Below are 18,784 nucleotides of genomic sequence, written 5' to 3'. Positions count from 1 at the left end.
CAGTACTCTATATAGTGTACAGAGCCGGCCATCAGTACTCTATATAGTGTACAGAGCTGAGCCATCAGTACTCTATATAGTGTACAGAGCTGTGCCACAGTACTCTATATAGTGTACAGAGCCGTGCCATCAGTACTCTATATACATAGTGTACAGAGCCGAGCCATCAGTACTCTATATAGTGTACAGAGCCGTGCCATCAGTACTCTATATACATAGTGTACAGAGCCGTGCCATCAGTACTCTATATAGTGTACAGAGCCGTGCCATCAGTACTCTATATAGTGTACATAGCCGTGCCATCAGTACTCTATATAGTGTACAGAGCCGAGCCATCAGTACTCTATATAGTGTACAGAGCCGTGCCATCAGTACTCTATATAGTGTACAGAGCCGTGCCATCAGTACTCTATATAGTGTACAGAGCCGAGCCATCAGTACTCTATATAGTGTACAGAGCCGTGCCATCAGTACTCTATATAGTGTACAGAGCCGTGCCATCAGTACTCTATATAGTGTACAGAGCCGTGCCATCAGTACTCTATATAGTGTACAGAGCCGAGCCATCAGTACTCTATATAGTGTACAGAGCCGTGCCATCAGTACTCTATAGAGCGTACAGAGCCGAGCCATCAGTACTCTATATAGTGTACAGAGCTGTGCCATCAGTACTCTATATAGTGTACAGAGCTGTGCCACAGTACTCTATATAGTGTACAGAGCTGTGCCACAGTACTCTATATAGTGTACAGAGCCGTGCCATCAGTACTCTATATACATAGTGTACATAGCCGAGCCATCAGTACTCTATATAGTGTACAGAGCCGTGCCATCAGTACTCTATATAGTGTACAGAGCCGAGCCATCAGTACTCTATATAGTGTACAGAGCCGTGCCATCAGTACTCTATATAGCGTACAGAGCCGAGCCATCAGTACTCTATATAGTGTACAGAGCTGTGCCATCAGTACTCTATATAGTGTACAGAGCCGGCCATCAGTACTCTATATAGTGTACAGAGCCGTGCCATCAGTACTCTATATAGTGTACATAGCCGAGCCATCAGTACTCTATATAGTGTACAGAGCCGTGCCATCAGTACTCTATATAGTGTACAGAGCCGAGCCATCCGTACTCTATATAGTGTACAGAGCCGTGCCATCAGTACTCTATATAGTGTACATAGCCGTGCCATCAGTACTCTATATAGTGTACAGAGCCGTGCCATCACTTCTCTATATAGTGTACAGAGCCGTGCCATCAGTACTCTATATAGTGTACAGAGCCGTACCATCAGTACTATATATATATAGTGTACAGAGCCATGCCATCAGTACTCTATATAGTGTACAGAGCCGGGCCATCAGTACTCTATATATATAGTGTACAGAGCCATGCCATCAGTACTCTATATAGTGTACAGAGCCGGCCATCAGTACTCTATATAGTGTACAGAGCTGAGCCATCAGTACTCTATATAGTGTACAGAGCCGTGCCATCAGTACTCTATATAGTGTACAGAGCCGTGCCATCAGTACTCTATATACATATAGTGTACAGAGCCGAGCCATCAGTACTCTATATAGTGTACAGAGCCGAGCTATCAGTACTCTATATAGTGTACAGAGCCGAGCTATCAGTACTCTATATAGTGTACAGAGCCGTGCCATCAGTACTCTATATAGTGTACAGAGCCGTGCCATCAGAACTCTATATAGTGTACAGAGCCGTGCCATCAGTACTCTATATAGTGTACAGAGCCGTGCCATCAGTACTCTATATAGTGTACAGAGCCCCTCCATCAGTACTCTATATAGTGTACAGAGCCGTGCCATCGGTACTCTATATAGTGTACAGAGCTGTACCATCAGTACTCTATATAGTGTACAGAGCTGTACCATCAGTATATATAGTGTACAGAGCTGTGCCATCAGTACTCTATATAGTGTACAGAGCTGTGCCATCAGTACTCTATATAGCGTACAGAGCCGTGCCATCAGTACTCTATATAGTGTACAGAGCCGTGCCATCAGTACTCTATATAGTGTACAGAGCCGTGCCATCAGTACTCTATATAGCATACAGAGCCGAGCCATCAGTACTCTATATAGTGTACAGAGCCGTGCCATCAGTACTCTATATAGTGTACAGAGCCGTGCCATCAGTACTCTATATACATATAGTGTACAGAGCCGTGCCATCAGTACTCAATATAGTGTACAGAGCCGAGCCATCAGTACTCTATATAGTGTACAGAGCCGTGCCATCAGTACTCTATATAGTGTACAGAGCCGTGCCATCAGTACTCTATATAGCGTACAGAGCCGAGCCATCAGTACTCTATATAGTGTACAGAGCCGTGCCATCAGTACTCTATATAGTGTACAGAGCCGTGCCATCAGTACTCTATATACATATAGTGTACAGAGCCGTGCCATCAGTACTCAATATAGTGTACAGAGCCGAGCCATCAGTACTCTATATAGTGTACAGAGCCGTGCCATCAGTACTCTATATAGTGTACAGAGCCGTGCCATCAGTACTCTATATATATAGTGTACAGACCCGGGCCATCAGTACTCTATATACATAGTGTACAGAGCCGGGCCATCAGTACCCTATATATATAGTGTACAGAGCCGGGCCATCAGTACTCTATATACATAGTGTACAGAGCCGGGCCATCAGTACTCTATATACATAGTGTACAGAGCCGGGCCATCAGTACTCTATATATATAGTGTACAGACCCGGGCCATCAGCACTCTATATAGTGTACAGAGCCGGGCCATCAGTACTCTATATACATAGTGTACAGAGCCGGGCCATCAGTACTCTATATATATAGTGTACAGAGCCGGGCCATCAGTACTCTATATAGTGTACAGAGCCGTGCCATCAGTACTCTATATATATAGTGTACAGAGCTGTGCCATCAGTACTCTATATAGTGTACAGAGCTGTACCATCAGTATATAAAGTGTAAAGAGCTGTGCCATCAGTACTCTATATATATAGTGTACAGAGCCGGGCCATCAGTACTCTATATATATAGTGTACAGAGCCGGGCCATCAGTACCCTATATAGTGTACAGAGCTGTGCCATCAGTACTCTATATAGTGTACAGAGCTGTACCATCAGTATATAAAGTGTAAAGAGCTGTGCCATCAGTACTCTATATATATAGTGTACAGAGCCGGGCCATCAGTACTCTATATATATAGTGTACAGAGCCGTGCCATCAGTACTCTATATAGTGTACAGAGCCCCGCCATCAGTACTCTATATAGTGTACAGAGCCGTGTCATCAGTACTCTATATAGTGTACAGAGCCGTGCCATCAGTACTCTTTATAGTGTACAGAGCCATGCCATCAGTACTCTGTATATTGTACAGAGCCGGGCCATCAGTACTCTATATACATAGTGTACAGAGCCGTGCCATCAGTACTCTATATAGCGTACAGAGCCATGTCATCAGTACTCTATATAGTGTACAGAGCCCCGCCATCAGTACTCTATATAGCGTACAGAGCCCCGCCATCAGTACTCTATATAGCGTACAGAGCCGAGCCATCAGTACTCTATATAGCGTACAGAGCCGAGCCATCAGTACTTTATATAGTGTACAGAGCCGTGCCATCAGTTCTCTATATAGTGTACAGAGCCGTGCCATCAGTACTCTATATAGTGTACAGAGCCGTGCCATCAGTACTCTATATAGTGTACAGAGCCGTGCCATCAGTACTCTATATAGTGTACAGAGCCGTGCCATCAGTACTCTATATAGTGTACAGAGCCATGCCATCAGTACTCTATATAGTGTACAGAGCCGTGCCATCAGTACTCTATATAGTGTACAGAGCCGTGCCATCAGTACTCTATATAGTGTACAGAGCCCCGCCATCAGTACTCTATATAGTGTACAGAGCCCCGCCATCAGTACTCTATATATTGTACAGAGTCCCGCCATCAGTACTCTATATACATAGTGTACAGAGCCGTGCCATCAGTACTCTATATAGTGTACAGAGCCGTGCCATCAATACTCTATATAGTGTACAGAGCCGTGCCATCACTTCTCTATATAGTGTACAGAGCCGTGCCATCAGTACTCTATATAGTGTACAGAGCTGTGCCATCACTTCTCTATATAGTGTACAGAGCCGTGCCATCACTTCTCTATATAGTGTACAGAGCCGTGCCATCAGTACTCTATATAGGGTACAGAGCCCCGCCATCAGTACTCTATATAGTGTACAGAGCCCCGCCATCAGTACTCTATATAGTGTACAGAGCCGTGCCATCAGTACTCTATATAGTGTACAGAGCCATGCCATCAGTACTCTATATAGTGTACAGAGCCGTGCCATCAGTACTCTATATAGTGTACAGAGCCGTGCCATCAGTACTCTATATAGTGTACAGAGCTGTGCCATCAGTACTCTATATAGTGTACAGAGCCGTGCCATCAGTACTCTATATAGTGTACAGAGCCATGCCATCAGTACTCTATATAGCGTACAGAGCCCCGCCATCAGTACTCTATTTAGTGTACAGAGCCGTGCCATGAGTACTCTATATAGTGTACAGAGCCCCGCCATCAGTACTCTATATACATAGTGTACAGAGCCGTGCCATCAGTACTCTATATAGTGTACAGAGCCCTGCCATCAGTACTCTATATAGTGTACAGAGTCCCGCCATCAGTACTCTATATAGTGTACAGAGCCCCGCCATCAGTACCCCTCCTCTAGTGTACAGAGCCGTGCCATCAGTACTCTATATACATAGTGTACAGAGCCGTGCCATCAGTACTCTATATAGTGTACAGAGCCCCGCCATCAGTACTCTATATAGTGTACAGAGCCGTGCCATCAGTACTCTATATACATAGTGTACAGAGCCGTGCCATCAGTACTCTATATAGTGTACAGAGCCGTGCCATCAGTACTCTATATATATAGTGTACAGACCCGGGCCATCAGTACTCTATATACATAGTGTACAGAGCCGGGCCATCAGTACCCTATATATATAGTGTACAGAGCCGGGCCATCAGTACTCTATATACATAGTGTACAGAGCCGGGCCATCAGTACTCTATATACATAGTGTACAGAGCCGGGCCATCAGTACTCTATATATATAGTGTACAGACCCGGGCCATCAGCACTCTATATAGTGTACAGAGCCGGGCCATCAGTACTCTATATACATAGTGTACAGAGCCGGGCCATCAGTACTCTATATATATAGTGTACAGAGCCGGGCCATCAGTACTCTATATAGTGTACAGAGCCGTGCCATCAGTACTCTATATATATAGTGTACAGAGCTGTGCCATCAGTACTCTATATAGTGTACAGAGCTGTACCATCAGTATATAAAGTGTAAAGAGCTGTGCCATCAGTACTCTATATATATAGTGTACAGAGCCGGGCCATCAGTACTCTATATATATAGTGTACAGAGCCGGGCCATCAGTACCCTATATAGTGTACAGAGCTGTGCCATCAGTACTCTATATAGTGTACAGAGCTGTACCATCAGTATATAAAGTGTAAAGAGCTGTGCCATCAGTACTCTATATATATAGTGTACAGAGCCGGGCCATCAGTACTCTATATATATAGTGTACAGAGCCGTGCCATCAGTACTCTATATAGTGTACAGAGCCCCGCCATCAGTACTCTATATAGTGTACAGAGCCGTGTCATCAGTACTCTATATAGTGTACAGAGCCGTGCCATCAGTACTCTTTATAGTGTACAGAGCCATGCCATCAGTACTCTGTATATTGTACAGAGCCGGGCCATCAGTACTCTATATACATAGTGTACAGAGCCGTGCCATCAGTACTCTATATAGCGTACAGAGCCATGTCATCAGTACTCTATATAGTGTACAGAGCCCCGCCATCAGTACTCTATATAGCGTACAGAGCCCCGCCATCAGTACTCTATATAGCGTACAGAGCCGAGCCATCAGTACTCTATATAGCGTACAGAGCCGAGCCATCAGTACTTTATATAGTGTACAGAGCCGTGCCATCAGTTCTCTATATAGTGTACAGAGCCGTGCCATCAGTACTCTATATAGTGTACAGAGCCGTGCCATCAGTACTCTATATAGTGTACAGAGCCGTGCCATCAGTACTCTATATAGTGTACAGAGCCGTGCCATCAGTACTCTATATAGTGTACAGAGCCATGCCATCAGTACTCTATATAGTGTACAGAGCCGTGCCATCAGTACTCTATATAGTGTACAGAGCCGTGCCATCAGTACTCTATATAGTGTACAGAGCCCCGCCATCAGTACTCTATATAGTGTACAGAGCCCCGCCATCAGTACTCTATATATTGTACAGAGTCCCGCCATCAGTACTCTATATACATAGTGTACAGAGCCGTGCCATCAGTACTCTATATAGTGTACAGAGCCGTGCCATCAATACTCTATATAGTGTACAGAGCCGTGCCATCACTTCTCTATATAGTGTACAGAGCCGTGCCATCAGTACTCTATATAGTGTACAGAGCTGTGCCATCACTTCTCTATATAGTGTACAGAGCCGTGCCATCACTTCTCTATATAGTGTACAGAGCCGTGCCATCAGTACTCTATATAGGGTACAGAGCCCCGCCATCAGTACTCTATATAGTGTACAGAGCCCCGCCATCAGTACTCTATATAGTGTACAGAGCCGTGCCATCAGTACTCTATATAGTGTACAGAGCCATGCCATCAGTACTCTATATAGTGTACAGAGCCGTGCCATCAGTACTCTATATAGTGCACAGAGCCGTGCCATCAGTACTCTATATAGTGTACAGAGCTGTGCCATCAGTACTCTATATAGTGTACAGAGCCGTGCCATCAGTACTCTATATAGTGTACAGAGCCATGCCATCAGTACTCTATATAGCGTACAGAGCCCCGCCATCAGTACTCTATTTAGTGTACAGAGCCGTGCCATGAGTACTCTATATAGTGTACAGAGCCCCGCCATCAGTACTCTATATACATAGTGTACAGAGCCGTGCCATCAGTACTCTATATAGTGTACAGAGCCCTGCCATCAGTACTCTATATAGTGTACAGAGTCCCGCCATCAGTACTCTATATAGTGTACAGAGCCCCGCCATCAGTACCCCTCCTCTAGTGTACAGAGCCGTGCCATCAGTACTCTATATACATAGTGTACAGAGCCGTGCCATCAGTACTCTATATAGTGTACAGAGCCCCGCCATCAGTACTCTATATAGTGTACAGAGCCGTGCCATCAGTACTCTATATACATAGTGTACAGAGCCGTGCCATCAGTACTCTATATAGTGTACAGAGCCGTGCCATCAGTACTCTATATATATAGTGTACAGACCCGGGCCATCAGTACTCTATATACATAGTGTACAGAGCCGGGCCATCAGTACCCTATATATATAGTGTACAGAGCCGGGCCATCAGTACTCTATATACATAGTGTACAGAGCCGGGCCATCAGTACTCTATATACATAGTGTACAGAGCCGGGCCATCAGTACTCTATATATATAGTGTACAGACCCGGGCCATCAGCACTCTATATAGTGTACAGAGCCGGGCCATCAGTACTCTATATACATAGTGTACAGAGCCGGGCCATCAGTACTCTATATATATAGTGTACAGAGCCGGGCCATCAGTACTCTATATAGTGTACAGAGCCGTGCCATCAGTACTCTATATATATAGTGTACAGAGCTGTGCCATCAGTACTCTATATAGTGTACAGAGCTGTACCATCAGTATATAAAGTGTAAAGAGCTGTGCCATCAGTACTCTATATATATAGTGTACAGAGCCGGGCCATCAGTACTCTATATATATAGTGTACAGAGCCGGGCCATCAGTACCCTATATAGTGTACAGAGCTGTGCCATCAGTACTCTATATAGTGTACAGAGCTGTACCATCAGTATATAAAGTGTAAAGAGCTGTGCCATCAGTACTCTATATATAGTGTACAGAGCCGGGCCATCAGTACTCTATATATATAGTGTACAGAGCCGTGCCATCAGTACTCTATATAGTGTACAGAGCCCCGCCATCAGTACTCTATATAGTGTACAGAGCCGTGTCATCAGTACTCTATATAGTGTACAGAGCCGTGCCATCAGTACTCTTTATAGTGTACAGAGCCATGCCATCAGTACTCTGTATATTGTACAGAGCCGGGCCATCAGTACTCTATATACATAGTGTACAGAGCCGTGCCATCAGTACTCTATATAGCGTACAGAGCCATGTCATCAGTACTCTATATAGTGTACAGAGCCCCGCCATCAGTACTCTATATAGCGTACAGAGCCCCGCCATCAGTACTCTATATAGCGTACAGAGCCGAGCCATCAGTACTCTATATAGCGTACAGAGCCGAGCCATCAGTACTTTATATAGTGTACAGAGCCGTGCCATCAGTTCTCTATATAGTGTACAGAGCCGTGCCATCAGTACTCTATATAGTGTACAGAGCCGTGCCATCAGTACTCTATATAGTGTACAGAGCCGTGCCATCAGTACTCTATATAGTGTACAGAGCCGTGCCATCAGTACTCTATATAGTGTACAGAGCCATGCCATCAGTACTCTATATAGTGTACAGAGCCGTGCCATCAGTACTCTATATAGTGTACAGAGCCGTGCCATCACTTCTCTATATAGTGTACAGAGCCCCGCCATCAGTACTCTATATAGTGTACAGAGCCGGCCATCAGTACTCTATATATTGTACAGAGTCCCGCCATCAGTACTCTATATACATAGTGTACAGAGCCGTGCCATCAGTACTCTATATAGTGTACAGAGCCGTGCCATCAGTACTCTATATAGTGTACAGAGCCGTGCCATCACTTCTCTATATAGTGTACAGAGCCGTGCCATCAGTACTCTATATAGTGTACAGAGCTGTGCCATCACTTCTCTATATAGTGTACAGAGCCGTGCCATCACTTCTCTATATAGTGTACAGAGCCGTGCCATCAGTACTCTATATAGGGTACAGAGCCCCGCCATCAGTACTCTATATAGTGTACAGAGCCCCGCCATCAGTACTCTATATAGTGTACAGAGCCGTGCCATCAGTACTCTATATAGTGTACAGAGCCATGCCATCAGTACTCTATATAGTGTACAGAGCCGTGCCATCAGTACTCTATATAGTGTACAGAGCCGTGCCATCAGTACTCTATATAGTGTACAGAGCCGTGCCATCAGTACTCTATATAGTGTACAGAGCCGTGCCATCAGTACTCTATATAGTGTACAGAGCCATGCCATCAGTACTCTATATAGCGTACAGAGCCCCGCCATCAGTACTCTATTTAGTGTACAGAGCCGTGCCATGAGTACTCTATATAGTGTACAGAGCCCCGCCATCAGTACTCTATATACATAGTGTACAGAGCCGTGCCATCAGTACTCTATATAGTGTACAGAGCCCTGCCATCAGTACTCTATATAGTGTACAGAGTCCCGCCATCAGTACTCTATATAGTGTACAGAGCCCCGCCATCAGTACCCCTCCTCTAGTGTACAGAGCCGTGCCATCAGTACTCTATATACATAGTGTACAGAGCCGTGCCATCAGTACTCTATATAGTGTACAGAGCCCCGCCATCAGTACTCTATATAGTGTACAGAGCCGTGCCATCAGTACTCTATATACATAGTGTACAGAGCCGTGCCATCAGTACTCTATATACATAGTGTACAGAGCCGGGCCATCAGTACTCTATATACATAGTGTACAGAGCTGTGCCATCAGTACTCTATATAGTGTACAGAGCCCCGCCATCAGTACTCTATATAGTGTACAGAGCCGTGCCATCATTACTCTATATAGTGTACAGAGCCGAGCCATCAGTACTCTAGTGTACAGAGCCGTGTCATCAGTACTCTATATACATATAGTGTACAGAGCCATGCCATCAGTACTCTATATAGTGTACAGAGTCGTGCCATCAGTAGTCTATATAGTGTACAGAGCCGTGCCATCAGTACTCTAGTGTACAGAGCCCCGCCATCAGTACTCTATATAGTGTACAGAGCCGTGCCATCAGTACTCTATATAGTGTACAGAGTCCCGCCATCAGTACCCTATATAGTGTACAGAGTCGTGCCATCAGTACTCTATATAGTGTACAGAGCCCTGCCATCAGTACTCTATATAGTGTACAGAGCCCCGCCATCAGTACTCTATATAGTGTAGAGCCGAGCCATCAGTACTCTATATAGTGTACAGAGCCCCGCCATCAGTACTCTATATAGTGTACAGAGCCCCGCCATCAGTACTCTATATAGTGTAGAGCCGAGCCATCAGTACTCTATATAGTGTACAGAGCCGTGCCATCACTTCTCTATATAGTGTACAGAGCCGTGCCATCAGTACTCTATATAGTGTACAGAGCCGTGCCATCACTTCTCTATATAGTGTACAGAGCCGTGCCATCAGTACTCTATATAGTGTACAGAGCCGTGCCATCAGTACTCTATATAGTGTACAGAGCCCCGCCATCAGTACTCTATATAGTGTACAGAGCCGGGCCATCAGTACTCTATATAGTGTACAGAGTCCCGCCATCAGTACTCTATATAGTGTACAGAGCCGGGCCATCAGTACTCTATATAGTGTACAGAGTCCCGCCATCAGTACTCTATATAGTGTACAGAGCCGTGCCATCAGTACTCTATATAGTGTACAGAGCCCCGCCATCAGTACTCTATATAGTGTACAGAGCCGTGTCATCAGTACTCTATATACATATAGTGTACAGAGCCATGCCATCAGTACTCTATATAGTGTACAGAGCCGTGCCATCAGTACTCTATATAGTGTACAGAGCCGTGCCATCAGTACTCTATATAGTGTACAGAGCCGTGCCATCAGTACTCTATATAGTGTACAGAGCCGTGCCATCAGTACTCTATATAGTGTACAGAGCCGTGCCATCAGTACTCTATATAGTGTACAGAGTCGTGCCATCAGTACTCTATATAGTGTACAGAGCCGTGCCATCAGTACTCTATATACATAGTGTACAGAGCCGTGCCATCAGTACTCTATATAGTGTACAGAGCCGTGCCATCAGTACTCTATATACATAGTGTACATGCGTGTTACTGTAAACAATTAACACACATGTGGCCTGTTCCCTATACACTAGATGTTAGAGGATAACACATTCTCTCCTGACTCAGCAGTCCTGCATGTCAGACAATTAATTTGACATTTTTATTAGTTAAACAGGAATGGAAGTATTCAATTGAGATAAACTGAGTTAATTATCCAGTCCATCACACTATCACAGGATTAAATACACCAAGAACTGTGTCATATACAGAAGCTTCACGTCCAGGATAACTTAGTGTTTTAAATTAACTTACTATTACATCTGAAAGTATATGAAATTAACTTTTTATAAGGCTATATATTTTATATATATTTTGGTTATTGTTCTGGTATAGATATTTCAAAATTAGTGTAGTTTTAAATACGGTAGTTATTTTAGATTCCAGTTTACATCAAATTTAACACTTACCAAACGTCATACACTCTCATTCAGATAAAAAGTCTGGGAGTTTTTTAATGATCTGTATTACCTATAAATTAATTACCATACCTTATGAGGGTCTATGGACAGGAACATGTTCTGATAAATCTATTCATCCCTTAGATATCAGACAATTTTTGTCTAGGTAAGAGATTTTTGTATTTAAAGTTCACCTGTTCTGGGAACGATTTTCTGGATCACCGGCTGCACCTCCGTCACCCACAAACAGGTAGAGGTAGTTGTCATCTCCGAACAATATCTGTAATACACAAAGTTAACTTCATGTTCTACCTCTAAACAGTATCTGTAATACACAAGGTTAACACCACATTCCATCTTTAAACAGGATCTGTAATACTGTAAACGTGGAAATTTACGCGAGGGGGAAATTTACGCTAATTACATGCAGTATGCATAATCTCAGACTACAAACGAAGGTGGATCGATCGCGAATTACCCCAACACATATAGTTTACATACCGAAATCGCGAAATTAACCCCCCACGAAAATAACCACGTTTACAGTACACAAAGTTAACACCATGTTCTATCTCTAAACAGGATCTGTAATACACAAAGATAATTTCATGTTCAGCTTTCAAACAGGATCTGATTTACTCAAATTATAGTTAACACCATATCGACAGCACCCAAGTCATAATTTTCTGAATGAGCCGACGTAATATATAACTAAGGTAGCAGTGTACAGTAAAAATGCCAAATTCTGAAAAATATGGCACATGTTTTAGATATGTAAACATTGCCAGTTAACCTTACATATAACCTCTAATAAAGTATATATATTTGAAATCTGTACAACATTTGCAATTTTAATAGAGCTCTGAAGGATAAGTAAACTGATATTTTCTGTGATTTTTAGAACTGTGAATACCATGGTAACAGCTTAAAAAATTCTCAAAATTGCAAAATATTATGATATTTGACCCAAAATGGCACAATTCTCTACACAAATTTTTTTCTGAAACCTATTTAAAATTAAATATCTCTATCCCATAGACAGAATTAATCTGGTTTGGACATATGTTGTAAATTAAGTTTTTCCGCTATCTTACCTTTTCTGTGGGCTTCCATTTTGCGCTGTAGGCAAAACTAAATTTCCTGTGTAAACACACGTTCGGAAAATCCGGATATTTAAAATCCGGAACCAATTTATTGATTTTTGTTTTAATAAATGTGAAGCCTGTATGTACTACTTCATACTGAGTATACCAATTATAGTGTACATTTATTTTTTCATTTTTTATGCATATCATAATACAGGAGTTATTTGCTTAACAAAAAAATTGCCCATGGCCAGGCTGTCTTACTGTGGTGTGCTACCTTATACATCACTTTTTTAAATTCTAATTTTACTAAAAACCCCATGAATGTCTAGAACATGTTCCGACGAACAAAATGACATATCCGGTTACTGTGTATCTTTAATAGTCACCGAGTATTGCTGATTTCCCTGAGAGGTGTATTTTGACAACTTTTTCTCCCAATCTAGTAATAAGGGGAGGTAATTTTAAAGATGAAAACTCCCATAATTCTGTATATCTCTTGAATAAAGTTGTTTTTTGAGTTGAATGTGGTACTTTGAGTCTCTGTGCATGTAATCAAGCAAAAAATACTATACAACTATCAAATTTAGCCTTGTAATATGACGTCATAGTTACCATGACGTCATCAGTAACTATGACGTCATCAGATGGTATCTATGACGTCATAAATACTCAATGGTGTCATAATAAATAACCAAATTCCTTTCCAAACCTCAGCTTAGCAACACATGCAATATTCTAACTGATAAATCATGACATGACATCCAAGATTTCAAAATGTCATGCCTATGACATCACAATCATCTGTTTCCACCCCGGTTATTCAGATATGTACCAATGATCATATGAAAGTGTCCGCTGATCCCATTTTATGCGGAAAATGCTATTTTTTCTGCTTTACCGAAGGAAATGACAATAATTGACAATATTGTGTCAACCGTACACTCAATCAACTGAAATTACATGCTTACCATTGTATAATTAAACTGAAAATAATGGTTTCACCAAATATTTCAAAAAATAACACTTACTGTAATAGTTTCCATGGATACGGGGTAATAAGTCAGGTAAAACAAACCAGAATTCAGTCTATATGGTTTGTTAGATACCCAATAAGTTATATTTGGTTTGTTATAAAACATAGAATATCTTTTCAATTTACACTGACTCATTAATATTATGCTTAATTAACCCACCCTTAAAATGGGTAGATATGCGAGTTACCTCCCTTGATTCCTCTAATATGACAAGCCAGATAATAAACAAGTTTTAGATTGTTTTTATGCATTTTTGAGCAATAATGAATTAAAATGAAGCTTAATCAAGCATAATTAAGCACAATTTCCAAAAAATAACATTTTTCAGCCCTTATAAGGTAGCAGTGTACAGTAAAAATGCCAAATTCTGAAAAATATGGCACATGTTTTAGATATGTAAACATTGCCAGTTAACCTTACATATAACCTCTAATAAAGTATATATATTTGAAATCTGTACAACATTTGCAATTTTAATAGAGCTCTGAAGGATAAGTAAACTGATATTTTCTGTGATTTTTAGAACTGTGAATACCATGGTAACAGCTTAAAAAATTCTCAAAAATTGCAAAATATTATGATATTTGACCCAAAATGGCACAATTCTCTACACAATTTTTTTTCTGAAACCTATTTAAAATTAAATATCTCTATCCCATAGACAGAATTAATCTGGTTTGGACATATGTTGTAAATTAAGTTTTTCCGCTATCTTACCTTTTCTGTGGGCTTCCATTTTGCGCTGTAGGCAAAACTAAATTTCCTGTGTAAACACACGTTCGGAAAATCCGGATATTTAAAATCCGGAACCAATTTATTGATTTTTGTTTTAATAAATGTGAAGCCTGTATGTACTACTTCATACTGAGTATACCAATTATAGTGTACATTTATTTTTTCATTTTTTATGCATATCATAATACAGGAGTTATTTGCTTAACAAAAAAATTGCCCATGGCCAGGCTGTCTTACTGTGGTGTGCTACCTAATGTATAAACTTATCATGATATGATGTCACACACCTGTAGAATATGTTGATACAAAATCACTTTGCCCTGTGTTTGATTACAGATAACAGAGTTTTCTAAAATGAAAAATTCTTAGACTTCGTTTCATTAATCTTATACAACATCCTATGAAAATGGAAACCATATATGCTATGTGAACAGTGATAGGTCCTGTTCAGAAACCATATGTTATGTAAACAGTGAAAGGTCCTGTTCAGAAACCATATGTTATGTGAACAGTGATAGGTCCTGTTCAGAAACTATTATGTTATGTGAACAGTGATAGGTCCTGTTCAGAAACCATATCTTATGTGAACAGTGATAGGTCCTGTTCAGAAACCATATGTTAAGTGAACAGTGATAGGTCCTGTTCAGAAACCACATGTTATGTGAACAGTGATAGATCCTGTTCAGAAACCAATGTCCCTGATCTTTAATACCTATTTAATTTCTATATGACTTGATACTTCGGCCCTGTGTTAAGAGAAATATTTAGGAAGAAAAATAACACTTGGACCCCTATCAGATTCTCCAGCAGACTTCCTCCTCACACTGTTTATGCATATGATGATCAAATGAAATCCTTAACAAACGAGAAACATGATAGGCAGCCTGCTGGTTGTATGGGTCAGTTACATTTGAAACAGAAGCAGAGAACAGTACTTGACTGCTGTCAAATTTAACTCAATTAGTTTCAGCTGTAAGCATTCAGTAAATGGTCATTGAAATTTTCATTATCTACTGTAAAAAAGCACTGTAGGCTTTTTTCCATTACTGAGGCAGATAAAGGATATGTATGAAATTAATTTTTCTGCTGACATGAAATCTGTTTCTTTGTTGCTTTTGAAATCTGGATCAAAACCTCTGGTTTCACTGTATTTTGTGACCCCTCGGACAGCATATCCCTATCCTACATACCCACATATGAAAGTCTTATATTTCAGAATCAGGGTATTTTGTAATATTTTCCTTGCTAATCAAGCTCACTTTAACAAAATGAATGAAAAGGAATATGTGTATAAACAAAATGGAAAAAATTCTGTAAAACATGTTTTTCAGTACCTGAAAATTTCATTATCGGAGAGTAATTCTTAGCACAATTCAACACAACAGATTTCATTTACAACTTTTGATACCCCAACAAAAAATTGCTAAAACCATGTGTACAAAGTGCTAATGTGTATCCATGAAAACACCTATCGTTAAGTGCTACTTGGGGTTAACCCCTTCAAACAAGCTGAGCCAGGCTGTTACTGTTCCTGATATCTACTGATAAAACTCCCAAATCTCTCTCTCATCCTTCAACCTTTATTTTACTGCTAAAGCTCTAATTAGAATTAACATTGGTACCCTAATGATAAAATCTCTTCTAGGTTAAGGGGAAGCCATTTTAGGAGGCACATATCAGATAATTCTTCATGATTATGAAAAGAATTTGCTTGCAGTGAGTGTTTATTAAAACTCTTATGAAATTAGTCTTGTCCAATACGACTTGACTAGAAATGTGTAGTAAGTACATTTAAATTTACAAATCTACACTATAACCAAATGTTATAAATATTAACCGTAACATAGGATAAAATCCTTTAAGTTTAATGTAAATCAATTGAAAGTTTCAATGACTATTAACTGAATGCTTACAGCTGATACTAATTGAGTTTGACAGCATTCATATACTGTTCTCTGCTTCTGTTTCAAATGTAACTCACCCATACAACCAGCGAGCTACCTATCATGCTTCGCTCCTTTAATTCAAATATACATCTTTTTGTGTGTTACTGATGACTTCACTTTAATAGTGATAACATACAAAGGTCAAAATAGAATATCAGTAAAATCCAAATCATACTTAAATCTGATTTCTCAAAGATGCAAATTAATTTATAAATTGGGCAAAGAAATGGTGATACAGCTGATCTAAACAAATCAGAGATGAAATTTTATCAATTTATGAAACCTGATACTACAACTAAAGTTTGCATCAAACATTCTACTTCCTTCCCAGCGGCAGCTGACAATAACTGAGATTGATACTTAAATCTATCACTTTGATTTCCTCCATCCCTCAAAACACTCATTACATCCAAGTTTCTGATATCTGTAATAAGAAATCAGAATAATTTAACCTCATCTATTATGGCCACTACTGGAATTGTTCACACGATTTAACCTTTTCCACAACACCTTGACTGATGGTCACCAAATCAGATGATCTTTGACCTTTTCACCTTGACTGATGATCATCAAAATCATATGATCTTTGACCCTTTCACCTTGACTGATGGTCACCAAATCAGATGATCTTTGACCTTTTCACCTTGACTGATGATCATCAAAATCATATGATCTTTGACCCTTTCACCTTGACTGATGGTCACCAAATCAGATGATCTTTGACCTTTTCACCTTGACTGATGATCATCAAAATCATATGATCTTTGACCCTTTTACCTTGACTGATGGTCACCAAATCAGATGATCTTTGACCTTTTCACCTTGACTGATGATCATCAAAATCATATGATCTTTGACCCTTTCACCTTGACTGATGGTCACCAAATCAGATGATCTTTGACCTTTTCACCTTGACTGATGATCATCAAAATCATATGATCTTTGACCCTTTCATCTTGACTGATAATCATTGAAATCATATGATCTTATTTTCTTTGACCCTTTCACCTTGACTGATGATCACTGAAATCAGATGATCTTTGACCCTTTCACCTTGATCTAAGGAAGTGTAAATCATGTTTTGTTTTGTATATAATATTGGTATATTGTAAGGTGAAGAGTCAAGCATGAACTGACAATGATAAAGCTATATTGTACTGTAAGGGAACATCTGATCTGGACAGATATTTACATGTGTCCAGTACAATAATATAACATATTATTAACATATTAAGTTGTCAACAAACTTTGTCTTCATCAGCTGCGGAGGGTAGACAATTTGATACAATTACACCAAAATGACCTGTGTCCTTAATACAGGTTTTGTGGCTTATCTGTATACGTGGCAGCATTCCAGAACAATCCTGTCGTACAACATGCTGACGCTAACAGTACTGTAACACTAACTCAATGGAAATGAAACACTAAACATGCACTTTCTCACAGTTAACACATCAATACAAGCATTAATCATAATGAAATAACATGTCATGAGTTAGTTTGAAGTTTTTGAAATTCTGAAAAATGACATGAACAAATATTAAATTCTGTATTTGACTGCTGACCAAACAGATTTTTACACTTCTACATGGCTGGAAAAATGTAGACCTGCCCATTCCTGTAACTAAGCACTAGCCTGCATGGGTAGGATAATTCCTTAAGCATGTACACAATTCATACAAGTGGAAAGAATGAAAATAATCAGCCATATTAGACATCCAAAAAGACTTCAATTCCAGTCATGATTTAAGTTTACTGAACCATATACATGTAGATTACTGTACTTATATAATTTTTTTCTTTGAACATTGGAAGAACATCATAAGATAAGGCATCTGAAGCATCTCAAGATATGTTGCTCTACTTTTCTCATAAAACTTGGATGTTGTATCTACAATTCAATAGAAATATTCTGAATTCTCCAAATAATGTTCAAAAGAACTAAATTTTATAGTTATGGAGGATATTTACCAACTTTATATCGCAATGTATCTTTTAAGAACACCAACAGTATGAAAAAGAATCCAATTTACCCCCTACAATGAAAACACACTTGACCCATAATTTTATAACTAACATCTTCAACCATCAGTATCAGTTGTAGAACTCTTCAGGGATAATTTGAAACCTTGAACTAATCCAGATATGACTTTCATCAAAGAAAACTGTATCCTATTTCAATGGGCCTACAAACACATAGCTAACGGACAGCTGTAGCTGACCACCATAAGATACACCTATCAGGTACTTAGGATATAGATCTGTGGAAACCAATAAAACAACCAAATCTCCAAACAGGAGATTACTTCTTATACATCATCCATCAACTCACCGACTTTTGTGGGGGTTTTTAAGCAATATTCATCAACACCAGTGGCCATATCTAACCAATGGTGGCCAATACA

At 40.2% G+C, this 18,784-nt stretch overlaps 1 protein-coding gene across 1 annotated transcript in view; it reads right to left on the bottom strand.

Annotated features, from left to right (window-relative positions):
- LOC117324087 (HHIP-like protein 2) overlaps positions 1 to 18,784 on the bottom strand; it is a 40,019-nt gene that overhangs the window by 14,437 nt on the left and 6,798 nt on the right. The window contains exon 2 of the mRNA XM_033879725.1: positions 11,771 to 11,856. Within this exon, the coding sequence (XP_033735616.1) occupies positions 11,771 to 11,856 (86 nt within the window). The remainder of the gene's footprint in view (positions 1 to 11,770; positions 11,857 to 18,784) is intronic.

This window comes from Pecten maximus, chromosome 3 (assembly GCF_902652985.1).
Source record: "Pecten maximus chromosome 3, xPecMax1.1, whole genome shotgun sequence".
Lineage (NCBI taxonomy): Eukaryota > Metazoa > Mollusca > Bivalvia > Pectinida > Pectinidae > Pecten > Pecten maximus.
This window is presented reverse-complemented; position numbering and strand designations above follow the sequence as displayed.